The sequence below is a fragment of the Anser anser genome, assembly GCF_964211835.1.
Source record: "Anser anser genome assembly, chromosome: 3".
NCBI lineage: Eukaryota > Metazoa > Chordata > Aves > Anseriformes > Anatidae > Anser > Anser anser.
The window spans coordinates 58282367-58310096 of NC_139722.1; the positions used below are offsets into that span (position 1 = coordinate 58282367).

At 40.3% G+C, this 27730-nt stretch overlaps 1 protein-coding gene across 1 annotated transcript in view; it reads right to left on the bottom strand.

Moving 5' to 3' along the window:
• Positions 1–57: 57 nt before the first annotated feature.
• The window catches only part of MTCL3 (MTCL family member 3), a 31593-nt gene continuing 3920 nt past the window's right edge, over positions 58–27730 (bottom strand). The window contains exons 4-6 of the mRNA XM_083831583.1: positions 24757–24915; positions 2484–2555; positions 58–1853 (exon numbers count right to left, since the gene is read on the bottom strand). Of these exons, the coding sequence (XP_083687709.1) occupies positions 492–1853; positions 2484–2555; positions 24757–24915 (1593 nt within the window). The 3' untranslated portion in view covers positions 58–491. The remainder of the gene's footprint in view (positions 1854–2483; positions 2556–24756; positions 24916–27730) is intronic.

Below are 27730 nucleotides of genomic sequence, written 5' to 3' on the forward strand. Positions count from 1 at the left end.
CAGGATGCTCGTTGGCTCTTTCCTTAGAGGATGAGAGAAGAATAAAAAAGAACTGCATACAAGACGCTAGTCACTGTTGCATGTAAGCAGTGACCCACAGCCTTTTAACAAAAGATACAACCAGTTACAGCAATTCCAATATTCACACACTACTGTGTGGCTCTGTGACTTTATAATTTTTCATGGTTTATTTTTCTCCGTGGTTTGTCATATTCTTTATAATTTTGGAAATTGTATGCTTCCTCCTGTTTAAAATTAATACATTTTGGTTTTATTCATTTAGCAGGTACCCAACCACCAAGAAAATAACCATGCTCATTTATGTGCCAAAAATACTATCATACACTGCTTTAGAAGGCACAACTCTGGCAAATGCAGCTGCAAAGCCAGAAGGAGGAGTAAAATCTTTCACCTCCTACAGTACATTATATTCTCTATTATACCTAGAGTATAATTCTTTTAAATTCATGCAGACCAGATTTATTCACTGTTCATGAGTAGGCCCCTTGGTAGAACAAGGTTTCATATGGCCAAATGAGGATTTTAAGTAATTTAAGAAATAGAGACTTTTGTCCACAGTTTAGTGTAAGAATTTTAATATGCCATACATCAAATTTTAGGCTTAATTCATTTGGCCAAGCCTTTTTACCTGTAGGCCGTAATAAGTAAAAGTCTACCTGACTCACTGACAAAGGTTCGTCTGCACTTCGATCATCTGAAGACTTTGGAACTTCAAGTCTGTCGATGAAAGTCTGGAGCTCTTTCCTGAACGCCTTCATCTGCGCATTGATCCGGTAGAGAAGCTCATGCTCACGTATTCTGCTGCCATCGTCTTCCTCATCCATCAGTCCAAACAGGTCCCCATTAGCTACGTAAATTCTTGCCTCTGTTATGATGGTGCTTGTGTCAGAAATTAAGCGATCTATTGTCTTGCCCAGTCGCTCAGCTTCACAGCGAATGTCCTTCATCTGCTGCCTGTCAGTGAAGCTTTTCTGCCATCCAGACGGTGTTGGATAAAAAGACCTCGTGGGTGTCAGGCACCGGATGTTTCGTACCTCTTCGGAGTCACTTTCCCCACCAATGGGCCCTTCCCTTTTGCGGTGAGGGGGGCGGGAATCGTCATCACTCTCCTTTTTTCCTGCATCACTTTCTGCATCACTGTCTCTGGGGCTGCCACGGATCCCAAGATGAGAGGCTAAATCATAGCGCTGCATGTTGGACATGAGAACTCTGTTCTCATATTGGAGTTGCATGACTTTGCCACTCAGCTCATTGATTTGCATTCGTGCAGCTTTTAGTTCCTCCTGCAGTGCTTCTGTCTTCGCACTATCATGGTGCCTGGAGCTCTCATGGGCCCCAGACTTGTACTTGTATTTGTTCAGCTCAGCCGTTATGCGCTTGTTTTGTTCTTCCACATCAGCTAAATTTCTCCTCAGCAATTCTGTTTCATCTTCTACTAGCTGCAAATGCTGTCGTAATTCTGACAGAGATTCACTCTGTTCTCCCAGGAGCGGATTAGCGGTCCCTGAGAAATCATCTCCTCTTAAATCATCAAGCTCTGCTTTCAGTCCTCGATTTTCTACTTCTAGCTCCACTATTTTCCTCCCAAGAATGTTAGCTTCCTCCTCCACAAGTCTCAATCGAAGCTTAAGTTCAGCTTCTCTTGTGGTAGGTGGCCCACCTGCTTCACCTTTTGGCAAGGGACTGTCCAAATCCCCATAAAATGATCTGTATTTTTGCAGCTCATGTTCAAATCTGTCCTTCTCCTTATCAATCTTGGCCATTTTCTTCCTCATCAAGGCTGCTTCTTCTTTGACAAACTGTAGCTGGCATTTCAGGTCTTCATTGTCCTCCTTAGAAAAAAAAAGGAAAAATAAGTATTTCAAGAAACTTGATGTAAAACAGGAGACCTCCAGTAGATGGTCTTAAATTACAAGATCAACAATCACAGGTACATGGCTTTAGAAACAAAGAGGATTTCCTGTGATCATTTTTTTCACTGATCAGTAGGCAGAAGAGAGGGAAATAAATATTTCAATTTAAAAGAGGGAGAAAGCCTATTTTACTTGCGATGAAAGTCTGCATAGTCTACAGAAAATACCGTTAGGGGCACCTTGTATTTTCTAGACTTGCAATGCTGCAACAGGCTTTACAGTCCTCAAATACCCTGAAATCTCTACACAAAAAGCCTATAATCTTGTTCCACTGGTGCTTCGTTTACTTATTTTGCCTAAAATATACAGAGCACATGTAAGCTGGTGGATTCTGTTGCAGCACCAGTGGTTCATTTAGGTGGTCCCTGACATCACGCCAGCTGACTGCAGGTATGGGGTAAGAGTTCTCCATTTTGCAGCATATATGTATAAAGAGAAGACCAAAGACAGCAAGCAATTGAAGTGCAAAACTGCATGTCATATACATCATTTCTAGAGTGTCCCTGAAGCCTACACATGAGGATCCAGAGTACTGTTATTTCGACATACCTCTGTTGGTGTCTGCTGTGACTTTTTTTCTGATTTTTGTAGGTCTTTGCTCCCTCTTCTTTTCAGTGATTGCTGCAACAACAAAATGAGAGGCACTGAATATTTCATTAAAGATGTATATAATTTAGTCATTCTTTCTAAACAGTGAAACAAATGCAAACATAAAAGCAGTAATTTCTTTTAATCCTTGAGATGACGCAAATCACATAGGCAAACCACATAATCAATGTCAGTGACATCCCACCAGCTGACCTGGGCGTACATCTACAAGCACATCTTTCTCTGTGTCCCACCCACAGGCTTCAAGCTTGCAGTGGACTACCATTGCACCTCTCCCAGGCCTATGCTGTAGACAACTCTGTGCAGACAAACACATAGATCTGGTCACTGGGGTTGTTCTGTTCTCTGAACATATTCAATAAATGTGATTTAAAGCTGCTCAGATTACAAAGTCCTACAGAAAGTGAATTAGCTTATGACCAGCACCACACAAACACATCTGTGTACCACCATATGAACACGTTTCTTTGGTATTTTCACCTGTGCTATGTAGCCAAAGTGAACAGAAAAGAAATTCCTGTTTTTAGAGCAGGATGCACTGGGTTCAAAACCTACTGGAAAAAAATCACATAATTGCTAACAATAAAAAGATCATTAGCAGGCAAGTGGTAGCAGTGGAAAACAACTGCAACCATCCCACTGTCAACACTCAATACAGATCATCAAGAAAACAGCAGGAGAGAGGAAAGTGCCTGAGAAAATATGTTAATACATAACATCCCACTTGCAGCTGTTCCCAGTTTTTATGCTCCCCAGGTAAAATGTAGCCCCTGCAGCAGGGCAGTAATACAACTGTCACCAACTCCTTCTGAGATTATTCTCTGGTAAAAAGAGCCTTTGTGCCACTGAGAATTGAGAAACATGCATTTCCCTGCACCAGCCAGGGAGAAAACAGCTGTATCTAAAAGCCATCCAGTTCTATATAGTGGGAATTCAAATCTGTTCATAATCCTCAAGGAACAGAGTACAGTGGGCAAGTATGCTGTACGTTACAATCCTTTCCTGTATTCTATTGGTACCTATGCTGGTACCAATTGTTCTCCTTCTTCTGCAAATCACCTTCCTAATGAATATTAAGCTCTGTGGACTGCTCACTCCAAAGGAAAAGGCAATGCCATAGAAGTGACTCACATGTAAATCTAAGCAACCTTAAGAGATGGTTTCTTATAAGGCTTTTTGCTCAAAATCCCTATAGAGTTATACAAGAATTAAAATAAGCTCAGATTCGGAAGAAGAACTAAAATTCACAGATGGATTCACCAAGAACCAGAATCAAAATTTTTTTGTCTCTTGAAGAAATGCTGAGTGCTCTCAGTAGATAAAACAATAAAGCCAAAGATGATTAGTATCTCAGCTAGATACCTGTGGATCACAGGATTCTAGAAGAATCTAGAAAAGGCACAAGAATAGTTAAATTAATTCACCTCTTCCTTTAAAAATAAAGCTAACTACTTAGGGACTCAGTCTTATCCTGTTACAGAATTGGTATGTGCATGTAGAAGGCTTTTTGTTGTTTTTCTTTTTGAATTGCAAATCTATAAAGAGTTAACCTTTCAGAGATGCACCTTCCTCCTATGTATTACCATTAGTTATACCACTATAAAAAGCCCCTTTCCAGATCAGTTATCACTGCAAACTTTTGCTTGCACCAGATTCTTGCCAATGCCACCCACTGATAAAGTAACTAAGGGATAGTTAAACTATATTTCTGCTTGATTACATAAATTCCTTCTTGCCAAGCTCAGCATCTCTCCACACATAATGAGGTTCTGAAATGCTAAGCTACATCTTCTTGTGTACCCTACAACTTTTCAGAAGATATGAGATATATCTGAAACCTTTGAAACTTTTTCATGACCAAAAAAAAAAAAAAAAAGAATCCTAGAGGCAAAAAGTATTTTTACGGACTTGAGATAAAACTAAAAACTTGTGTTTCTCCTTTCTCCCTATATCTTTTTTTTTTTTTTTTTTTTTTTAACGTTAAAGCCCCTTTTGATACAGTCAGGATAGTACCATTTTAACTACAGCAATAGTTGTGGCTATTTAATGACTAGGCACACTTTTCTATTCTGCTCTACTTGAATTACAACAAACCACGCACAGAGCTTATATTATTCACCAATGAAATGATGGTGTTTAGCAACATAATTTCATAGCAGAAAGCAATGAAGAACATACACAATTCAATGGGCAGGATGATTTGGGTAAGTAGGTTAGACTCAGCGGGAATTTATATAATCTCTTTTCTTGTGAAAAACACCAGGACACAATTTCTGATCACTAGAGGTTACGATCTCATTTACACACCTCAGCTGACAGATGGCATCTTCAAAATCACAGTGCCCCATAAACATCATGTTAAGACACTGAGGCAATACTCATACTGAATGAAGAATGCCGCATATCAAGCAGTATATCCTGCTATAAATAATCAATTTTGAGAGATTTATTCAGAGTTCAAAAGTTGTTTTTTCAAAAAGCTTTGTGTTTGATCCTCTTTTAATATAACTCTCCATTTGCTGATCCTTTTCCCGTGGCACAGTGTACCACAAAGCATATTGTGATTGTCCCTAGAGGCCACCTCTACGGTTTCTCAACTACAGCAAAAAAAAACTGCCCCTCAAATTTTAGAACTGGTTTTGAGAATTCGTTGCAAAGGGTAATTTTAGGGCTCAGAAAATTTTTCTTCCATATTTTTTAAAATTACATGCAGTTCAGTCTATTTAATGACTATGAATTTTAAAAAGAGAAAAAGAAAAGTAATAAACACAAGACTGCCTTTGTATTATCTGATCAGTATGCTACCCAGACAGCTTTATGGTTTTAATAACCTCAAACCAAGCTACCCATCTGCAGGAGAAAAGAATAAGCAAAAAATGCCTATCATACTGTTTCTACAATGGGGAGTTTGCTAAACTGCTCAAGTAGTAATGAAATATTTCAACAGTGCTAGGGGTAATAAGAGCAGCAAGTGGGGCATATATCACTGTATTGTATAAGCTCTGCTTACCTCTGGAAGAAGGAGGTACAGCCAGGTTTGAGCTGACTATTCCAGCATTCGCTGTTGTGAGCGCACACAAGGCTGCATCAGCGTGCTGGCAACGCTGAGAGATTTCCACAGTCTAGATAAGCCCACAGACAATGTCTGCATTATGTGCACACCAGATCACATGCAACGGGCAATTCTGTTGCGATGTTCAGCAGCACCAGTTCTCCAGTGACCCCTCACTGGAGTTTATCCAATGTCTTGCTGGAGATGCTAAGCACTTCTCAGGACCAGATGGCAAAATCCTTCTCTTGCCAGCCTTAAGCTGCAATCCAAATGTGCAATCCTAACCACCTGTAATGCCGAGTGCTTCATGGATACAAAAAGATCTGAAATTTACTTTATAAAAACACAATGTGATGAAATAACAGCACCACACTCCGAGTAGCAAAGCTGTAAAATGAACTCAGTTCTCACTACCTGACCCTAAACTACAGTAAATCTCCTTGCAATTTATAAAGAAGCCCTGAATAAAACATACCAAGATTTCAAGACACTTAGGTTTATTATTGAGGGTAAATAATCTAAAAATCAATGTATACAACCACAGGAGGAATTCCTTACACATAAAGGGATCTATGGGCGCGGAGGGCTCCCCAAGCAGCCCTTATCCCTCTTCATAGAGCAGGACAAGGCAAAGGATGTGCAGCGTCTGAACCTCCACAGCTGCAACTGGCCCCTCTCATTCCTGCACAGTTGCACTGTACACACTCACAGTTAGCTGCCTCCTAACTGCTGTGACAGATCTACAGAGCTTTCAAAAATCAAAGCAAACCTAACACTGCCTTTACAGTCCTGAAGTAACATCTTTACAGTCCTTGAGCAACCTGGTCTGGTGGGAGGTGTCCCTGCACATGGCAGGGGGGTTGGAACTGGATGGGCTTTAAGGTCCCTCCCTACTCAAACCACTCTGTGATTCTGTGAAAAGTCACTGAATATTGAACAACTTTGGGGCAGCACAAACTTGCCTCTGGTGCAGAGTGACCGTGATCAGGGAAATGGAAATTTGCCCTAAGACTCTCACTGTACTTTCCCTTCAGGCAAGTATGGTTGGCTAGCTCATGGATCTGGATCAAAGCAGACACAAGACAGATTTTTCAGCTTACTACCACTGAGTCTAATTCAACATATCAGATTATGTGGTAAAAAATAACTGGACACTCTCCACGTTGGCAAATTGAAAATACACTGTCTCCTGAAAGCAATCTTTGTTTTTTAAAATGTCTCCCTTATTCTGCAACTCTACCAACCTTTTTCACATACAGACTCCATAAAGTACCAGCCACTTTGGCGGCTGTTTACCAGTAACAAACTCAAGACACTGGCTTTGTCTGTTGTTGGCACAAGTATGTAGAATCACACAAACACTTTACTCCTTCCACACTGTTTCAAGGGCAGCAGACCCAAGTATTTCAGTATTCTACTTGCTTGCAAAATTAAGGCGAGAAAGTAAATGCAGGGGATGTGGGAAATGCAATGAAGCAGAGCACCCAAGTCCATGAACCAAACACAGAGCTGTGGGTCTAAGCATACCCCTAATAGCTCTAGAAATGTTCTCTTCATATTAAAACCGGTGTATTTGAAAACACTGCTGAAGAACAATATGAAATGAGAGCAATCAAGGAGAGAAAAATACATCTTTAGTCTTTTGAACGTCTTCATATTTCAGAAGAGAAAAGAGCAACTATCCTTAAATATTTGTATAATTTTATTTGCATTTATGAATTACTTCACTTATCATTTTCAGATCCTTTACCATTATTCATTTGTCAATTAAAAGAAAAAAAAATAAATGAAAAGAGGGAAAAAGACACACATTTGCATTTTACCTAGAAAAATCCTTTACATTTTGTATGAAAAACACATTACTAAAACAAATAACCAATGAATAATATAATGGTTTGGATTGGAAGGGACCTTAAAGACCCTCTAATCCCAACCCTATTGCCATGGGCAGGGACACCTCCCACCAGACCAGGTTGCCCAAAGCCCCATCCAGCCTGGCCTTGAGCACCTCCAGGGATGGGGCATCCACAGCTTCTCTGGGCAACCTGTGCCAGGGCCTCACCACCCCCATAGTAAAGAACTTCTTCCTATAATATAATTATATTATAATACAATTATAATATAACTTCTTCCTATAATAATGATAACTCTGTGATGCAACCAGATAAAAACATTCTTTGCAATGAATAAAACAAAGCAGCACATTTGCTTCCATTACACCTGCTTCCTCTGTTTTCCTATTTGAAGAAAGTCCTGAGCAGTAGAAGATGAAAGTTGCCTTTCCAAAGCTCTGGGTATGACCAGGTCAAATAGCCAACCAACTCTGATACTTTTTCTGTGATCGCACACTCCCTCATCTACCAGGATATCTGAAAACAGTGAAAGCATATTCCTGAAGAGGAGGATGCCTCCTGCCATTTGAACCCTTTAAATGATGAATGAGCTAGACATGCTTAGTTCCCCAGCACTATCCAACTAGGCTTCATTAGGGATGCAGAAATCAGAGTCAGCTAACACTCAGCTCCCTAATCCTGAAATGCAAGAGTAAATCTCAGAACACAAAACCTTTGAAGTGAAAACAGTGGAATAAGGTATTTTGTTGCAGGGTGATTCTAGTTAAATCTATTTCCTAGTGCTTGTCTAAGTTGCTGTTTATTTGTCAGCTTAGTTATTTACGTTTTCTGAGAGAAAAGAGTCAGTCTTTTCGTCAGGGTTTGCACAGTGCCCAGTACAATGCACCCAGTTGTTATCTGGGACTGCCAGTATGACAGACAGTATACCAACACAGTTCAAAACACCACCATACAACAACAGCAAGGATCATAAATCACAGACATGGCAGTTATCAGTAAAATACATTTTAGATTTTACCAAATCAAAATACAATTTTACATGCACTGCTCACTAGAGATGTACACAGAAGCCAGTTCTGCAAAGCTGGGGGCTGACCACAGGTTTACAGTGGTTCCAAGTTCATTTTATACTGAAGAGTATGCACAGTCAGCTCTTAAAGTCACTCAGCTGGATTCACAAGGAATGGTGGCATCACGAACATGCACATGCACAAGAACGTGTTTAGGTTTGTAGGCACACAACAGAGAAAGGAGCTTTGCAGCTCACCCTACAAGTCTGTGCACCAGAGACAGCACTTCTGGTTACAGAAGAACTCACATAAAAATCAAATTTTACATTCGAGAGGATGCAAAAATTTGAGATGGATTCAGTTAGGAAAAATTCTGAAATTTACACTTGGTCTAGAGGTCTTCGCAGTGAGGAGGAGATTTTCTGTTAACAGGGGAAAGAAATCCATTTCTCACGTCAGCAATCACCACTCTATCTTCTCACTAGAAAGAGGGGTCTTCTTTTTCTCTTCATCTCTTTTTTGTCTTCATTTCCTTGGGGAAGTTCTATTGTAAAGCTAACATTCTGCAGATTGGCTGAGAAATATTTTCTACAACATGACATGAGGGGAAGTTTTAAAGGTTTTTAGGAATTCAGATTATTGAAAACTGAAGACCGGATTGCAGTGCTCTTAAGTTATGCCAGTGTGATCCTGCCACAAATTAAATCTACGTTTTGTTGAGCAGCTCATGTCAAGAATGCACACCAAAAAAATAAACCAAGGAGTCTAGAGTCTAAAATGGAGGGAAGACATTTTTGCAGTTTGGACATCCCCACACCCACCTTTCTCCCTCTATCTTATGCTCTCTGGTCTATTACACTCATAAGCCTGCACCCAGTGCTTTTCCCAGTATTTTTACCAGACAAAGATGGAGATGAGGGGAAGCAAAATATTGCAGCACTGGCTAGAGCAAGGGACCAGTGAAGTCACTCACTACAAAATGCTGAGAAAACCCGTGACTAGCTCCCATGCCTCTTCCTCTTAAATGAAACTTGCTTAGATTTTTAAGGGAGATGCTCATTCCCAGCAAGGGAAGGGGCTGTAGATTGTAGGCTGACTTAAAATCTTCATGTAGACATTGCCTTAAGACTCTCATTTAAAGGTTCCCTTTGTTAGGAATGAGGAAATTTCATTCTAAAACGAAGTCTTCAGCTCATTATAAATATTTGATCACTGGGATGCATTTTTAACTAGCCGTCATGAGCAAACATCCACTCTTCTGCATTTATCATAAATGTCACTGAACCAGCAAATCACCTGCAAATTAACACCACAGCAGTCCTAATGGGGTCTCACAGGAATCAATTCTTGGTCCTACCCTAATTAACATTTTTCACTCCTGCCTGGGAAAAACATAAAATAATCGTGGATTTAAACCACAGATAGAGGTTGGAGAAATGTTAAAAAGGAGAGTCACTCATACAACCTAGGTGCAATGAAATAACATCTGTTTTAACATGACTAAATGTGATAATACACATGTAAAAACAAAGAGTGAAAGCTATGCTAAGACAATAGGAAAACAGCCTAGACAATACAGAAAGAACCTGAAAAGCTACATCTCTGAAACAGACTACAGGGTCAAAGAGGATAATCAGCTGAAGTGATGTTCAAGTGTACTTTTGTGACTGTGAAAGGTTTATAAATCGAGGTTTTTGTAGCGGGGGGCTGCAGGGGTGGCAGAGCCTACCAGTTGCCCCACGTCAGATCAGAGCCAGCTCCAGCCAGCTGCAAAAGGGACCCACTGCTGGCCGGAGATGAGCCAGGGAGTGTCACTTGGTGGACCTCTGGGAGAGCAGATTTCAGGAAGGGGGAAAAACAAACAAACAAACCAAAAAAAAACCATGACTGTGTAACAGCAGCTGGGAGAAAGGAGTTGGAAAATGTGAGAGAACCAGCCCCGCAGCCCCCCAGGTCAGTGCAGCAGGAGGGCAGGAGGTGCTGCAGGCATGCAGCAGCAGTTCCCCTGCGGCCTGTGGAGAGGCCCCTGGTGGAGCAGGCTGTCCCCCTGCAGCCCATGGGTCCCACACGGAGCAGATCTCCACGCTGCAGCCCGTGGAGGAGCCCCCGGTGGAGCAGGTGGATGTGGCCTGGAGGAGGCTGCGGCCCATGGAGAGCCCCCGCAGGAGCAGGCCCCGGGCCGGAGCTGCAGCCCGTGGAGAGGAGCCCACGCAGGAGCAGGGGTCTGGGGGGAGCTGCCGCCCGTGGGGGACCCGTGCTGGAGCAGTTTGCTCCTGGGGGATGGACCCCGTGGGACGGAGCCGTGTGGGAGCAGTGCTTGGAGAGCTGCTGCCTCTGGGCAGCCCCCGCAGGCTCAGTTCGGGAAGGACGGCATCCCGTGGGAGGGACCCCGCGTGGAGCAGGGGCAGGGAGGGACCGTGAGGGAGCAGCGGAGACAAAGTGCCATAGACTGATCAGAGCCCCCATTCCCCGTTCCCCTGCGCCGCTCAGGGTGAGAGGAGATGGAAGAGGGTGGACGGGGAGGAGGTGTTTTTAGTTCTCACCGCTCTAGTCTGTTATCAGCTGGCAATAAATTACATTAATCCCATTATGCTGAGTCTCCTTTGCCTGTGACAGTAACTGGTGAGTGCTCACCCTGTCCTTATCTCAACCCATGAGCTTTTTTCATCATGTTTTCTCCTCCTGTTCTTTTGAGGGAGTGTGAGAGAGCAGTGTGGTGGCGCTGAAACCACCATGGTGACCAAACGGCTTAATTTAGTCCTAGGATGTAGATGTCAAAACTGAGGTTCCCTGTGCAGTCTCTAGAAATGGATGTTCCTCTCCACGGAGTCATGCCGCCCTCAGACCAGTGGAATGAACCACTTTCAAGCAGTGCCTATCTTTCTTCTCTGAGGGAGGCCAAATTCCTAACTTAACAGATTAATTTTTAGATGGCTAAATGATGTTAACCCTAAGCATGCAGATTAAAACAAACAAACAACAACAAAACAAATAAAGAATTGATGCTGGACTCTTGAATTTAGCACAGTAGCAGGAATACATGTTGCCTGGCTGGTAACTTGCTTTCAGCTAATTCAGATGAGAAGGGAGGTGCATAATTTTACCCATTACAGTTCAGGAAGAGTTCAGGAAGAGTGCAACAGTTCAGGAAGAGTTGTGGTAGGCTGTTTGTAGCTGTCAACTTTCATGGAAGACCAGCAACTTTTCCTGAAAAGTAGGTATTGTTTAAATAAAATGTCTTGAGGTATTCTATGACCCATGGTATTCAAGAGGCCAGACTGGCTGATCATATTATACAGTTCTGGCCTCAATTGCTGACTGTATGAAACTGTACCAAAGTCTGCGAACTCAGCAACACCACTTGGAGAAGCACACCACAAGGAAAATGAACCTTCTGAGTGTATCTGTGTATCATCAAGGCAACATTCCAGTTCAAAACTCTTCCAGGGGCACTGTTACTGGTGCTTCTAATTAGTCACTTAATCAAAGATCTAAACTGCAAGCATCTGTAAAAATTGAAATAATTCAGCCAAGCCTGTAATACAAAACACTCTTGGTAATTAGGCCACTTTGATGTCATCATCAGTCATGCTTTACAGGGACATAGAAGCCTCTCATTATACACAACACTGATGGAAACAGATGCATGGCAAATACATTGTAAGTGCAAGTATTCATCTGTGACCTGAGCAAAGAGCTTGGTTATTATCCTAACCTGAACTCATGGCTGAGAGTCAAATTCAATCAACACAATCATACAACTAGGATCAGACAAAGAAAAACAGAATTGATATCCACTCACTCTACACATCTCAATAAGTGCTATTGATAATTTAAAAAACAGGAAGAAAAAACATAATATGCCAAAACATCTCAGCAGAAACAAACACTTCAAAAAATTTACCTGCACCTACAAAAGGTTAATCCACTGCCCTTTACTTAAGATTAATAAATGCAATGTTTGCAATTTGTAACTGTGGAGCATTATCAAGACCTGGATCTTAAAATGCCAGAGGGTTGCATTTCATGATGTTACAAACACTGCAATAAGAATAAACCTCCACGTTGCAGTGAACAAACATCATAAGCTTGGTGTTCTTGTTCCTGCCTAGTACAATTCATAAGAGCAGTGTGGCTGATCACAGCACACAGCACACCCTATAGCTGGGTGCTCTCCCTGTTAAGTGGCTCACCTCCATACACCACAGAATATGGCTGTAAATATATGCAAATGTAAGAGTCTAAAAGAAGGCAGCTCAAAACATGCCATTCTGCTCTCCTAACTGTAGTACAATTACAGGACTGTTAAGAGATAGAGCACAACTATCACACTGGTAATCCATGAAGAATCACGTTGCACAATCAGTCTTTACTGTTGTACAGCCCAGCCACAGAAGCTATTTGTTGGGAAGTATTCCCCACCACTGTGGCAGGTATAATTCTTTGTTATGCTTCATTTTTCATACATCACTCCCCTTAACGCATGTAAGGTATCTGTCTGATGGAAGGTTTAATACTCTGAGAACACACACAGAGTTATATTGCACAGAACAAACTAGTTGCACGAAACAGGGGGCACATCAGAGCAGCAGGGCAAATGCCCTGCTTGATGTACCTGCATCTGATCTCCTCTTCAGTGGCCGGGTTCTGCGTAAGAAGACAACTTTACAGACTCCAAAGTCCTCTGTTTAACAGAAGTAACCTGGAAACCATTTCATTTCCTCCCTTCCAGAACTGACCTTTTCTTTTTGCTCTGCCGCAAAATGAGATCTTAGATTATGCTTGTTATTGCCAATTACAGACAACAGAAGCGAGAAAAAAATCAAAGAATCACAAAATAGTTAAGGTTGAAAGCAACTTCTGGAGATCTAACACAACCCTGCTCAGAGCACAGTCAAATAAAGCAGGCTTCCCAATGCCATGTACTGTGGGGTCTTGCATATCTTGAAGGATGAAGACTCCTTCCTCTACAACCAACGTGTTCTAGTATTTGATCACCTTCACAGCAAAAATGTTTTCTTATGCTTAAACAGAATTGCCAGCACTGCAATTTGTGCCTATTGCCTCTTGTCCTGTCACTGGACACCAATGAAATAAATCCGACTCCACTTTCTTCCTACCCTCCTATTAGGTATTTATATATACTGATATGATTCACATGCATGTACGCACACCCTTATTCTTCTCCTTCCAGGGTCCTGAGGGCACCCAATGATCTGCCTTAGTGGCTCTGACCACCTTCACTCACATACTCTGCCCATGGGCCCAGGAGCCCCATTTCAGCTCAGCCCAGGGGCTTCAGTCCCTTCTTGAGCAGTGTCAGAGGAGCACAGGTTTCCAGGTCACCACAGCTGTACCTAGCCATGGACCCTATTGATCCAGACCCCTTGGGTACTGCCAGAGGCCTGAGCATGTTAATAGGCCTTGATTACCCTGACGAGCTTCACATGGGGCTTCCATCCACACTCCATGGGTCCAGGAGCTCCACCTAAGCTCAGACCTGTGCCTTGAGTCCCTGCCTCAGCTATGATAGCTGTACCCATCTGGAGCTTTGTCACTGCTGTGCTTGGCCACAGACCCTGTCGATCTTAACCCTGACCTGTGGCCTGAATTTCTAGGTTGACCTTGCTCTTTCTTCGTCACTGGACCTGATCCCAACCTGTGGATTGACTTCCCCAACTAATTTCAGACCTGCCTCGTCACCACAAACCTGTCAGATGATCCGGCCTCAGCTGATGACAGCTGCCTTCCCCAGGCCTGTTCTGCTCTCCATGGTCAGGCACTTGAACTGGTCACTGGTGGGGCTCCTGCCCTCTCAGCTGTGTCATTGCACATGGCTCCTGGCTCCCACTCATTGTGAGCAGTTGGCCCTTGCTGTTCCCTGAGAGGTATGCCACTATGCACCTGCTTCCAGATGGACTTTGAGCTGCTGATTACAACTGTTTGAGCCTAGTAGTTCATCAGCCAGTTTTCAATCAACCTCACTGTCCAGTTATCTATCCCACACTTCATCAGCCTGTCTAGGAGAACATTATGAAAGATTGTTGAAAGCCTTACTAAACTTCAGGTAAACAACATCCAGTACTCTACCCTTATCCACTGAGCCAATAATCTCTTCATAGATAGCTATCAGTTTTGTCAAGCATGATTCTCCCTTTGTAAATCCATGCTGACTATTCCCAGTCACCTTCTTGCGTTTATTATGTCTGGAAATAGCTTCCAGAATTATTTCTCCATTGCCTTCCCAGGGATCCAGGGAACACACTGCACAATCTGATAAGTGCACTGGAGACAAACACAAGAAACATTATCGAGCATTTGCAACAAAACATTCAAGTTGGATTGCCTCTTTCTTTTTTGGGGACAAGGGGCAGGGGAGGGGTGGCAGGGTGGGGAGGAAGTGGCTGAGACAAGAACTTTGAAAGAAAAGGACCAAAATGTATGGTGCAATCAAAAGTGATTATCACACTACATCTTTTGCTTCTCAGAGTAATCAGGCATTGACGGGTTGCCCAGGGAAGTGGTGGAGCCACCATCCCTGGGGGTGCTTAAGGAAACGTTGGACTTGGTGCTTAGGGACATGGTTTGTGGGTGAATGTAACACAAAAAAAAAAATGTTTCATGTGGGGTGGCTGAAGAACTCAATTTAATAGTTGCTTCAGTTGGTGTTTCTGATTCTGTAACTACCAAGCACTTTATGCTAGCCACCTAGGTTCACATCATTCTGAAAAAGTAATGAGTAACATATTGAATAGTAAATTCTGCAATTTCTTTGAGAGGTTTTCTGCATATGGCTGTCTTGTCCATTTTCCCATTTGAGGTCTTGCCAATCTCTTTCACCTGCTTTTACACTGGAAACCGCACTGACATTACTCCCTGAGGGCCCATGACATGCTTCACAACAGCCATCTGTATTATGACATGACAAGGTTCTTATTCCTCATGCTGGCAGCTGAGTTCAGCCAAAACACAGAGCAGTGCTTACCTCCACGGTGCTACTTTCTGCTTACTTTCCTAAGGCAGAGAGAAACGACCCATGGCTGTGAAGCTCTGCCCAAAAGCCATTAGGAATACAGGCACCTGAAAGATGCACTGGTAAATTCCATATGCAGAATAGCTAATAAATCTGCTAGGTGACAAAATGACCAAGATTTTTAACTGTGGACTCACTATCAGCACCAAAGAAAGCAACAAGAAAAACTGTTTCATGTGGGGTGGCTGAAAAGAACTCAATTTAAGACCATGAGGAAAAAAACCCTGAAGACAGCAGCAAGTACATGCGCTGAACAAAAACAGAGCCATTGTAATATTCCCTTCAGTCTGAAGCAACCTCAGCTTTGACCTTTATTAACACAGTGCAAATGCTCTGTTTTTCCAGGTGTTTCTTTAAGGGACTAGTGCACTTAAGCGGTGGACTGAACACAGTGGTATAAAAGGCAGAAATCATTTATTATTGTTATTCATCAAAGCTTTGGTGAGACTTCCAGTAAGACTATGATACTTAGTGTATATTGATTCTGTACTATAACATATATCTAGACCTCTGGTTCAGCACTCAAAAATGTCTCTATTCTGCCTCCATTCCAGCTGATAGAAAGTACTTTTGCAAAGTCATCTGGATTTCCTCTTAATCTAGAGAATCCTGGTCTACCTCTATAGTCCCCTTCATGCTTCTGTAGCAATATAAAGAGGTTGAATTTGGCCTATTACCCAATTTCTTTCCTTAAGAAACTGAGAAAATCACACATAGTGTCTTACAATTAAAAAAAAAAATCCAGACACCTGCCAAAAATGACAATAGATAAAAATAAAACTGCAGTTGGAATTTAAAAAGCATAATATATTACTTTTAAACACTTAAGCAAAACCAACAACAAAAGAACCAGTGTGAATTATGTACAGTCTATGCATACAACTATGGATACAACTGTGAAAGGTAGCATGACAATTATTGAAATGCCAGCTAGAGCAGGGAGCTCATTTTTACACTTGGACTTTAAGTTATCTTCCATTTGAGCAGTCAAGTTTGTACCTCTATGTTTAAATTATATATTTGGACACTTAAATGTCCACCTGAGTAAAAAAAACTGAAACCGGGAAATGCAAAACTAAAAACTTGTCATCTGTAATTGAGGACCATTGCAAAGTCCTGTAAAATTTCATGTCTTTTCCTAGAAAAAAAAGTAAACTTCTCAAGCTTACAAGCAGCACAGTGCCAGCATGAGATTACAAGATGACTGAAGGCAAACCAAGGAATAATGGATTTCCCAAACCTTCATTTGTTAACATAGTATGGTATTTTGAAGACCTTACTAACGTCATTCGCAACATTGCCTACTGAGATAGAGATAAAAAAGCCCTTTCCTCTCCTTCAGATCTCAAGGAAGTCACAACCTAAGGTCTGTAAGTAACATAGATGTATCTTTTCCAGCCTTCCCCTTTGTGAGTTCACACTCACAAACCATTTTCTCTGATAACCAGTTACCTGAGCCACAGTCACCACACATTTATTTTACAAATATAGTTGTTGAATAATGGAAGCAATTCTGTACCAAAAGCAACTTTGAGAATCATGATCCAAACAATAAATGATCTCAGGTGTTGACTTAAGACCAGGATGTAGGGGAGTTGTGTCCTTTCCCTAACACATGGTTTCTAAGTGTTTGGAAGCTTGTCTGTTATTCTGTTTTCATTCTGTGCCTCCATTCAGTATAGTTTTATTTAAGACAGCTATTACCTATTTTATTTTATTTTATTTTATTTTATTTTATTTTATTTTATTTTATTTTATTTTATTTTATTTTTATAGAGCTTAATAAAAAGGGACACTGATTTTACCTGTAGTATCAATAATAATATTTTTGACTGGAGAACTTGCAAATCTAAGGCTGCTCATATCCATCACAGGAAAAAAAGGCAAATAAAGTAATATCTTGCCAAAAGGAAGGAACTCTCTTGCCTCCATCAAGGCAGAGCACTAGCAGTATGTTTACAGACTCAAAAGTGTTGCTCAAACTTAACTTCATTTTGTGATGGTTAAATTCTCTTCTGTTTTATACATATGCCAGATATATTCTTTTTGACTACAGATGCCACTTTTATTAATGCTTTCCCATTAGCAAGCAAATCACCCACTCCTTTTGCATGTCCTTGCAAGCTTTATGCTGATTTAATAAGAAACCACAAAGCAGCACGTTAGCTTCAATGACTCTCCAAAAGAAACCCTTCTAGGCATCTTTCCTCACAAAACCTCTTCACAATGAGATATCTTTCCAGCTTTATTCTTTTGAAATCTTTCTCTATTTATTATATATGTTTTGAAGTTTATTATTATTGACAATCAGGCTGTTTATTTTCAGTTCTGATAAACTCTCTTTGAAGCACGCAGCTCATGAATTGCTGATGGCTAGCACATAATTAAAATGTAATTTTATGAGGTTTAAGTATAAACTGCTTTGCAAATGTACTTTTTTTCCCCCTTGTGTCATGACATTTTCAGAGAATTATTAATACAGATTTTGTAACAGAAATTAATTTATTTCTCCATTATTATTCTTTTCACATGCTCAGAAAACTAAACTCAAGTAAACTCCGCTTATCCTGCTCACTGTGAAATCAGTGGAACTGATCACAGTGTGCTCTGAGCAAAGAAGTCAGAATCACACCCTCACAGATTATGAACAGTATTCCCTGCCGAGTACTGTTTGTAAAGGAACAAAACATTTAGGCAGGATACCAAATGTAATAGAATTCCACATAAGCAAGTCTGACAAAAGTAAATGGGGATTCTGCGTCTGCAGGGATGTGACACTTAGAGAATAACTGAGCCAGGTTTGGAGACACCGGATTTTGTTTGCTTTTTCGTGCATAAACCAAGGCAGAGATTTGTTTCTAATCTTTTTTAAAAGAAATTTCATAATCATGCTGCTGTTCACCAAAGCAACTTGAATTTTCATGAGGCAACAAACAGACTCCAGATCACTAAAGCACTCTGCTTAAAGGGACCTCTAGTAGCAGTGCTGCCGCAACTTATATTTGAGTCCTCCAAAAAACCCAGGGAGGAACTGGGCTTGTGAAAGACTTATTAAAACCTACCCTGCTGCCATCTGGTGCCAGGAGCAAGTAAATTACTCTTCGAAGAATACTGGTTTACTACACTGATCCTAAGAAGCTGATCAGCTCCATCAGCAGGCGTAATAACATCTCATCTCTCTCTCTACCTTGTCCCTGCTCCCTCCATTGTAGCTGTTTGGAAAGACATTAAACTTGAAATGGAAGAATAGTGGCCCAATTAGGAAGTTACTGGAGGACAGCACGATAGAGGACTCAAATGTTCTCCGTCAAAGCAGCACAACCAGGTGACTATCTCCTGTGACTTGTATGCATGCAGCATGGGAAAGAAACACAAGCTAGAAATCCACACCCAGTTACAGAGCTATGACCTTGCCGGGATCACATGGGAGACAGGACGGGATAGCTCACATGCCTGCTGTGTTGCCATAGATTGATACGATCTCTAATGGTGAGGGAAAAAAAAACTTTATGCAAAGTTCAAATGCATTGCACTGTTATGGGTGACGGGCTAGCTACAAGCTATGGGTAAGGCTCAAAGGACAGAGAAGCATGGGTAACATCTTTTTGGATATTTGCTACAGACCATCTGATGAACACGAGGAAATAGATGAAAGCTTTTTCACACAACTAGAAGACGTGATTTCTGCAATGTGTTGAAGACATTAACATTGTTAATATTTTAGAAAACTTCAGCAAAGTGATTCTCTCTCCAAGAACAGAATATCCTGGTTTGCTCATATTAAGTTATTCTAGCAACTGTTCTTTTGAGAGGTTCCAGTATGCATCTGTTCTTGAATATTTTTGTGTCAATATACAATATATACTTTGTGCTTTTGTATTTCATCCAATCATGACTTGCCCAATAGTATTCCTTCTAAAATCTTCCATTCCTATAGATCACCAGGTAATTATTTCTTGGAGTTTACCAGCTTAAATTGCAGAAAAATCTGTATTTATAAACTATCACATACTCTCCCTCCCTAGCTGTCAATCTGTACATTTACTCAAGCTGACAGATTATGTTCCAACTCCAGAAGACAATGCCTAACTACTCCTGCTACTATTGCTCCATATTGGCCTAAGAAAGGCTGAAGCCAGGCATTACAACCAGAAACATTTTCTCTTGTGCTCATAGTTGCTGATATAATTGATATAGTTGCTGTTTCACAGTAGAGTGAATGACCCTCCACTGCCCTCAATCCAGATGCAAAAGTGAAGAGTTAAGACTTGGAAACAAAGGAAGGGTCAGAACAAACCAAAGAAGCTGAGAGATTGATGTGAGCAGGCAGAAGAATCAGGGGGAAAGAACAAATTTTGGAGAAGAGAGAAATTGTAAGAAAAGGGGATAATATATTTGCAGTAGAATATGAGGAAACTGAACTGGAATAGTCTTAAAATACAGGGGGTGGTTGGACACTGATAAAGAGTTGGAAGGAAGAAGGGAAGATGGGAAAGGGAGGGAAAAGGCTAAGACTGGGACTTAAGAACCAGAAGACAGAAAAACAGCCAAGCAAAGGCTCCATTACAAAGATCACACATGGGGGGGGAGAAAGGGGGGAAAGAGGGGGAAAGACATGGGATCAAGATCCGGAAAGAACGTAAAGAATCTGAGACTTCAAGAGTTATAGGAGACAGAGAGATAGAGTAGAAATCCGTGGTTGTGGTTAAATGACAGAAGAAGAGACTTAGAGAGAAAAATAATGAGAGATTTTTATCAAGGAGACATAGTGGCTGATATTGGTGATCAAGGGGACTGGGATGAGATTATCCCTTACCAGTTCTTTTCACAGCTCTCCAGTTTTGTTTTTTGTGGTGGTGGGTTGTTTTTTTGTTTTTTGTTTGTTTGTTTGTTTTGTTTTGTTTTGTTTTTCTTCTTTCTTTCCTTGACAGCAGCTTTTGTTGTGAAATCTCCAGCTACTGTCCTGATTTCTGCTCAGCCTGAGCACTCAGTGATGTATGGAGATCTAATCTGTGCCCACAGGTTACATAAACAGGGCAGAACAAATGTTGCAAGAGTAAGCAGAAAGGTGTAATTACTTTCCTGTGGTCCCGCAGCCAGTTTGTATCAAAATCAGGAACAGAACTCAAATTCCTCCTTGCAAGTCCAGTACCCAGCTCCCTAGATCATGCTGCCTTCTTCCATCTTCATGCAATGTACAAAACAGACTGACAAGACAGGCACCACTCCAGGAAAACACAGATCCATGCAGAGAGATGTAAACTCCTCTGCCTGCATTCTGAATTGACTGGGCACAAAATGCCTCTGGTTCATGCCATGTAGCAATGGTTGTCTCAAGCTCTCTACCTGAGCCAATAACCAGAGCTTAGAAGAAGAAAACGTCATCTTGATGACATTACTCTAACGTGGCTGTAAGAACTGAGCTATCTTGCATCTGCCCAGCTTGGAGCACTAGCAGAGCAATCTATTTCTATCCATAAAGACGTATGTCTCTGAAAAAAACACTGTGCCTCCTGCAATTACATATCTGCATTGCAATGAGGATTTATAAAGCCAGGGTCCAGTACATCTGTCATACTCTCCCCCTACTTCATTTCTCTCACAACAAAACTTCTAAAACACGGCTAACTGGGCATTTCCTATATATTATATGTTTCCTATAGCAAAGGAATGAATTCTTATTTTGTGTTCATATTTCATCATTAAAAGGTCTGTAAGTGTTAATTAGGCTTCAACAAATGCTTACCATATTTTGCATTATTAAGCTTCTGTCAGTAGGAGTATCGTTGCCAATTTGAATACTACTTACTTTTCTTACTGCATATCTAAAATGAGTGTAAGAACTAAAAACAAATTAATGAATATGTTAAGGAATGTAAGTCATTAACTTTTTTTTTTTTCCTACATTTAAAAATTGCATCTAGCTACAGTTGCTTTCTCTTTCTTTCAGGAAACACTTTATTTCTCTAGTTTGTTCTTAGTTTCCAAAAAAAAAAAAAAGCATTACAATTAATAATATCAAACAATAAAGAGGAAATCAGCAGTGGTTGCTAGAAACAAATTCTGAAAATTGACAACCTAGATTAAAAATCTTGTGTTTCCATGTGGATGCACACAGGAATAACACTGCAAAATGAAATACCTGCAGGTTGGGGGACTGCAAGTAAGGGTAACTGTTAGAAAACATATGCCTTGCTGGAACACCTTCCAAACCTTGGATGCTTGCAAGCTTCTGCTACAATCAACAACAACTTCTGTTTGTCATGATATATATATATATTATATGCATATATATTTATATATATTTCCAAAAGCTCCAAAGCAGGAAAGGAAATTGCAACTATTTCCTACCTCTCTGTACTAATACATTCACAAGTCTATATTCACCCCAAAATGTTCAGTGGAGACCTCTGGATTTGTCTCCACACTCTAGCTTTGTCTACACAAACACATCTGCTAGCATTTATATTATAGACATGTTTGCGGTCAAGTCTTGTATATTAAAACAATATAGAATCTACACAGAAAGCTTTGGCTCTGGTCACACTCTGGAGACCAACTGACAAAAAATGCTGTTTCTGCCTCCAACATTTTCTATTAAGTCTTTCAACCTTTCTTTGCTACCTCACACCATTCATCATAAAAGGAGAACAAATTTCCCATGGCAGTTATAAATAAATAGATTTTGAGAAGAATGGGAAGTTTTATCAGCTGGTGCACAAAATTAGGTCTGTGTTTCTGCAGTACACTAGGTAACATAAAAGTACAGAAATCAGATATATATACTCTGAGCACTGCTACTATGCTGTAAAATCAAAAAGCTTCATTGACTTTAGAGTGTATTCTGCCATTAATTCAAAGCGCAGTAAAGTGAAGAACACAATCCAGACAAAAGGCCTTGACTCTACATTCCTATTTATGCTGATTAGAACTTACTTGAGGAGGAGGTTCCATTGGTTATAATGGGTGTACTGAAATAAGATAGGGTTGTAATACTGTGAAACCACAGGAAATAACTCACAAGCACACAGGTTAATGTTATGACTATCTGACAGTGACATACAAAACCTCCAATTGCTGAAGAATAAGAAAAAGCTTTTGTCACAGAAAAAATATAATTCACTTTAGACTACTATGGGTTGTTTCATGTTAACATTTTCATAGTTTTTTCACAGATTCTAAATTTCAAATTTTTAAGCATTAGTGTTCTTCATCAGCATCCTTCCGTTGGCTCCCAAAGTCATGGCATGTTTGCAAAGTGCATAATAATTTGCCTTTGCTTCAAACTTGCTTTTCTCTGACTTGCATCTCCTCAACCATTCTCCAACATCTCCCACCCTGTGCCTGACAAATAGCCTCCTCCTGCTCACTGAAACTCAGCAGCCTCTGTGAAATATATAAATGAAAACTCCTGCCTAATTCTGATGACACACATAATAACTGGGCATGGCAGCTCTCCCCAGATCAGTATAAGGATGTATTTCTGACTCTTCACCAGCTCCACCTCTACTCTGGTGTAGAGTCTTAATGTATTTCTGAGCTCTGGCTCAGTGCCCCCATTCTGTGCCAAAGGGAATCATTCATCTGCTTCAGCTTCAGGAAAATAGTATCATGTAGAAGAGCCCCTAGCTTAAATGCAACATTTTTTGTTCTGGAGCCTGAAGTATCCTTCCATTGATGGCTCCCGAGGGCAAAGACAGAAAGATGCAAATACCTAAGCTAAAAAAGAAGTGGAATATGAGAACAGCAGAACCACAGTTCAGCCTAGTGGGCCAGAGGGAAGAGACAGGATAAGGAGAAAAAGACCTCTGATGAAAGAGATGAGGAAGCCTAATTATTGGGTTAATTTCCTGCAGCTACATAGCTCCCAAAGAATGCAAGGTATTAAAATGCCACTACGTTTCACTGTAGTGCAAAGACCCATAAGAAGAAGCGAGGGAAAAGCAAATAAGCTACCTGTGGTACAACCCATCACAGAGCAGGAGGAAAGGATTCAGAAATAGGAATCTACAAGAAAGTAGAGTCTGAAGGACAAGAAACATTGAAAACTTGGAGTAAAGTCAAGCTTAACAACAAGTTGTAAGAACAATTACAGAAAGATCATGCTGTCGTAAATAAGATGGTCCCGGAAACTGAGTGGTATTTGACGGCATAGACCAGAGTGAAAACAGAAAAAGGAAATCTCAAGAGAGGAGAGGAAGCTAAATAAGGCTCAGATTTCATGCCCTTTTCAAATCTGCAATTATCTGGAAAAGCAGCAGAAGGTGACAAAAAATAACCACCTGTTTATCCTCTACTAACATGGTTGAAATTCAGTTCCTGTAAAGGAAACATATGAAAATTTTTAATACTATATCACTTAGAGTAAGCATTTGCAATTCTTAAAATACTGTAACTTATCATACAACTGAGAATCTCCTGTCTTTCTTAACAACTGAAATACATCTCTTCTGCTTCATGTAAGATCAAAGTAGATATTGGCATTTCTGTTAGGGAATATTACTAAATGTGAAAATCAGTGTCATTCATTGAATTTTAAATATTGGACATGAGAGTTGTTTCTAAAATCTGTTCCGAGAATTCATTCTTATTCAACAGTTTCTCCTTTTACTGCATGCTTTATTATCTCTGTCAGCCAGGCTATTACCACGGTAATACAATTTTCTGCTTACTTAATGGGATGGTATCTAGCATCTATCTAATGGCAAATGGAGTAATTTTGTAGATGAATTAGATGTAAAATAAAATTATGCTAAGACTGAAAGGGCAGGTAGAGTCCCCCACTCTTCAGTACTCCAAAAGAGCATGCCTGAACAACATGGAGATGTCTCGATTCCCTGTCTTAGTGTGCCTGCCAGTCCCTTGCAAAGGGAAAATACTGGTCTTTGTAAAAATGTGGGAGGAACATCATTTGTGAAGTCAGATGCCTTTGACTCCTTTCAACATTCTATCCACACGTCTTAACTTAAGCACAAAGTCTCAAATCTTCTGAACTCTGTTACTATCAGTTCTTTATTTCCCTCCCAGCCTGAGAAAAACAAAGCCACAGTTTGCTTTCCATTTCTTCCAGAAATCACTCAATATTTTAGTTCATTCTCAACTTCCCAGTCATCAATCTGTATCTTAGCACTCTTTGCTACTTTCAACTTTTATCTGTCATATTTTATGCCCCCCAAAACAAGTTACAGGAAGAAAAATGATAATTTTAACAATAAAAATTTGAGAACTTCAAATACTTTGTGTAGAAGTAAATAGCAACACTAACCTCTTTCATTTTTTCCAGTTCATTCTGTAGTGCTTGTTTTGCAGTTTCAACTTCTATAAGCTGCTGCCTTAATTTTTCATTTTCATCTTCTGTTATTGTACGTTTCTCTTCCACATTTTCTAACTCATGATGAAGTCTCACTGATACATCTTTTGCAACCTAAATGAAGTGGTATTTCAAAAGAAAGAAGAAGAAGAAAAAAAAAAGAATTACAAAAGAATTAGTGCTGAAGTGCTTAGTGTCTAAGCAACCATTTACAGGTCAATTCTGATGTTCTTATGGAAGCGGCACGTAAGGAAACATGTAGAAAATGGCATACACAGATAGAATTCCAAACGATTCAAAATTCAAGACAATTCCTACAAAAAGCTGGCATGTTCTTCTTGCGGACTTCACTGCAACCACTGGTAACCAACTATTTCTTCGTTTCTGTTACATCAACAATGAAACAGTATCTTCATTATTCGTGGAAACAGTGCAGCATCTGTTTCCTTTCAACCACTGCCAGCCCGTGCTTTTCAATGCACTAAGGGATATGCCCTTCAAACACTTGACATGTGGAAGCATCAGGGCCCACCTTCTCCAGGCCTACTGTACCTGTCCATTGCATAGAACCACAAATGGATGAACCTTTATTTCTACCCTTTTAGTTTCTCTCTCCTTCACAGACAGATAATCTATTTGGCATTTAGTACCACTGGCTAATTTAAACAGTAAAATATGAACAAACAACATTCTTACAGACCTTGTATTTCTCCAAATGTTGTCAATATTTTTAAATTAAAATGAATATGAGGTGGTTTTCTGTAGTTGTTTTTGGTTGTTTGTTTCTAACTTGCATTTTCACAGGAAGAATTAAAAGGAACATGACAATATCTAATTCCTTTTCCTCAGGTAAGGTAATAAGAATTTTGCCATTCAAGCTATTTGCATTGTATTTGGTGAAACCACTAGAAACTACAATCATACACTAAAAATGTTTAAATATATGCTAATCACTGCTATGATGGTGATTTAGACATATAATTTGAAAAGGCAAATTTCATGCTTTTTTAGAACATCAGAAAGTAAAATTTACCCTTCCTAACATTATTTAGGGGAGCTCAGAGAGCTCGCGTTAGGGCTTTCACTACAGCGATCCTTATGTCAAAGAACTCTCTTTGACATACTAAAGCTCTAAAGAAAAAATAATAACTGTAAGCAAGCAGTCTAGAAGAATCCGATCTATCAGAAAACAGCAGCAGCTCGTGAGTCAGCCTCCCCTGACAAGAAACACAGTGTGTGTGAATTACTGATACAACACTGCAGTGTGGCACAAGACCATTCAATAACCTCCCCCACTGCACACACACTCAAGACACATAATGCCCAACAGAAAGAGAGGGTGGAGGGGAATTTCAATTATAAGCATACTCCAAAGAGACTGCAGGATGAGATGAGAATCACACCACAGGGCTGTATTTTGATGGCTTTTCCCATAGTCAGTATTAAACTGCTCATGTAGTTGTCCAAACAAAGTAAATGGAAAATCATTGGGGAAATATTTTTAACAGCATCCTATCAGAATCTGTCTGCAGCCCATAGTTACACTCTGAATCAGTAAATACAATGAAATAACAAAATCCTTACTGGTAGTGATGTTTTGCAACAAAATTTGGCGGAGTGGTAATTAATGCAGGTAAATCCTACAGAGCATTCGAGATCACCGGGGAATTGGGGCTTACTTATTCAAGATGCATTTTAACACAGCTGTATGCAAGACCGTACCTCTGAAGAACCAAGTCCCGTAACATATCACCCTTGTAAAATGGAGAACGTTATTTTGGATAGAAATTCTTCAGAAGCAGATTTGGGATCACTACAAAGAACTGCACATGAGTTACAAATATGGCTAGCAAGAACAAGAAATTCAGTTTGGTAGAAATATAGCACTTGACAAACATCCCTACCCCAAAGCACAACACAATCATCAAATCATTATTCCTTCCCAAGTAGTAAGTTGCATGGTTATTAGGAAAGACACAGGAGAAGTCCTAATTGAAGAGAGTCCTTTGTTCAACCTGAGGCCTTAGCTGGTACCTCCTATGTGGCAGGTGAGCACCTAACTACAGAGTCAACTTCCCTCCCAGCCCTCTGTTTAAATCACTTGCTAATACAAAGTAGCATAGAGCCAACAAAGAAATCAACTCTAGAAGCTGGAATCACAATGTTCACTTGGGACAGGAAGGTTCCCGTTCAAATTCTGCCTGCAAGGTGTGTAGCACAACGGTTCACATCATTTTGAGCATGCAAAATGCCCCTTGTTTTGATCAGAAATTCTACCTGACCCCTGAGTAGGGTGCATCAAAAAAACATTTCACTAGTTTTATTTCTGAGCAGGAAGGCACAAGGTTGTCTGTAGCCACGTGAGCAGCTACTTATACAACTGTCATGGCCAAAACAGCAAATGTGTTTTTTTAATGTGCACAGAAAAGGAGTATCAAATAGAAATACTGAGAAGTATATTAACATTTTTAATGGCATTAGCAAGAAAATTACTGGAACATGCCTTGGTCTGGTATCTATGTTTCAGTAAGAATGATGACAAGCTGGAAACTTTTCAGAAAAGATGATCCAAGTCTGAAAAACAGGGCTGGGCATAACAGACTCTCAATCCATTGCATTTATCAGAAAGAAGTTTGAAATTGACCTGTTCATGACCATGTACTAAATTATCATTTCCAACTGCAGTCCACAGAATTCAACACAGGTGACTAGTCCCAGGCAGCAGCGTGGTCAATAAGCTCCAATTTGCTGTAACAGAAGTCTGCCTTTCCATGAGAAATGCCTGGTAGACCCATCAACTGAAGAAGGTTTAGAAGCACTGATTCAGTAACAGCCTTAACAAAATCTACAGTATGGAAGCAAAAATTAAACAACTTCCAACTAGCAAAAGAAACTTTTTTTTCCCCCTGTAATTGGAGCAATCTAGAAT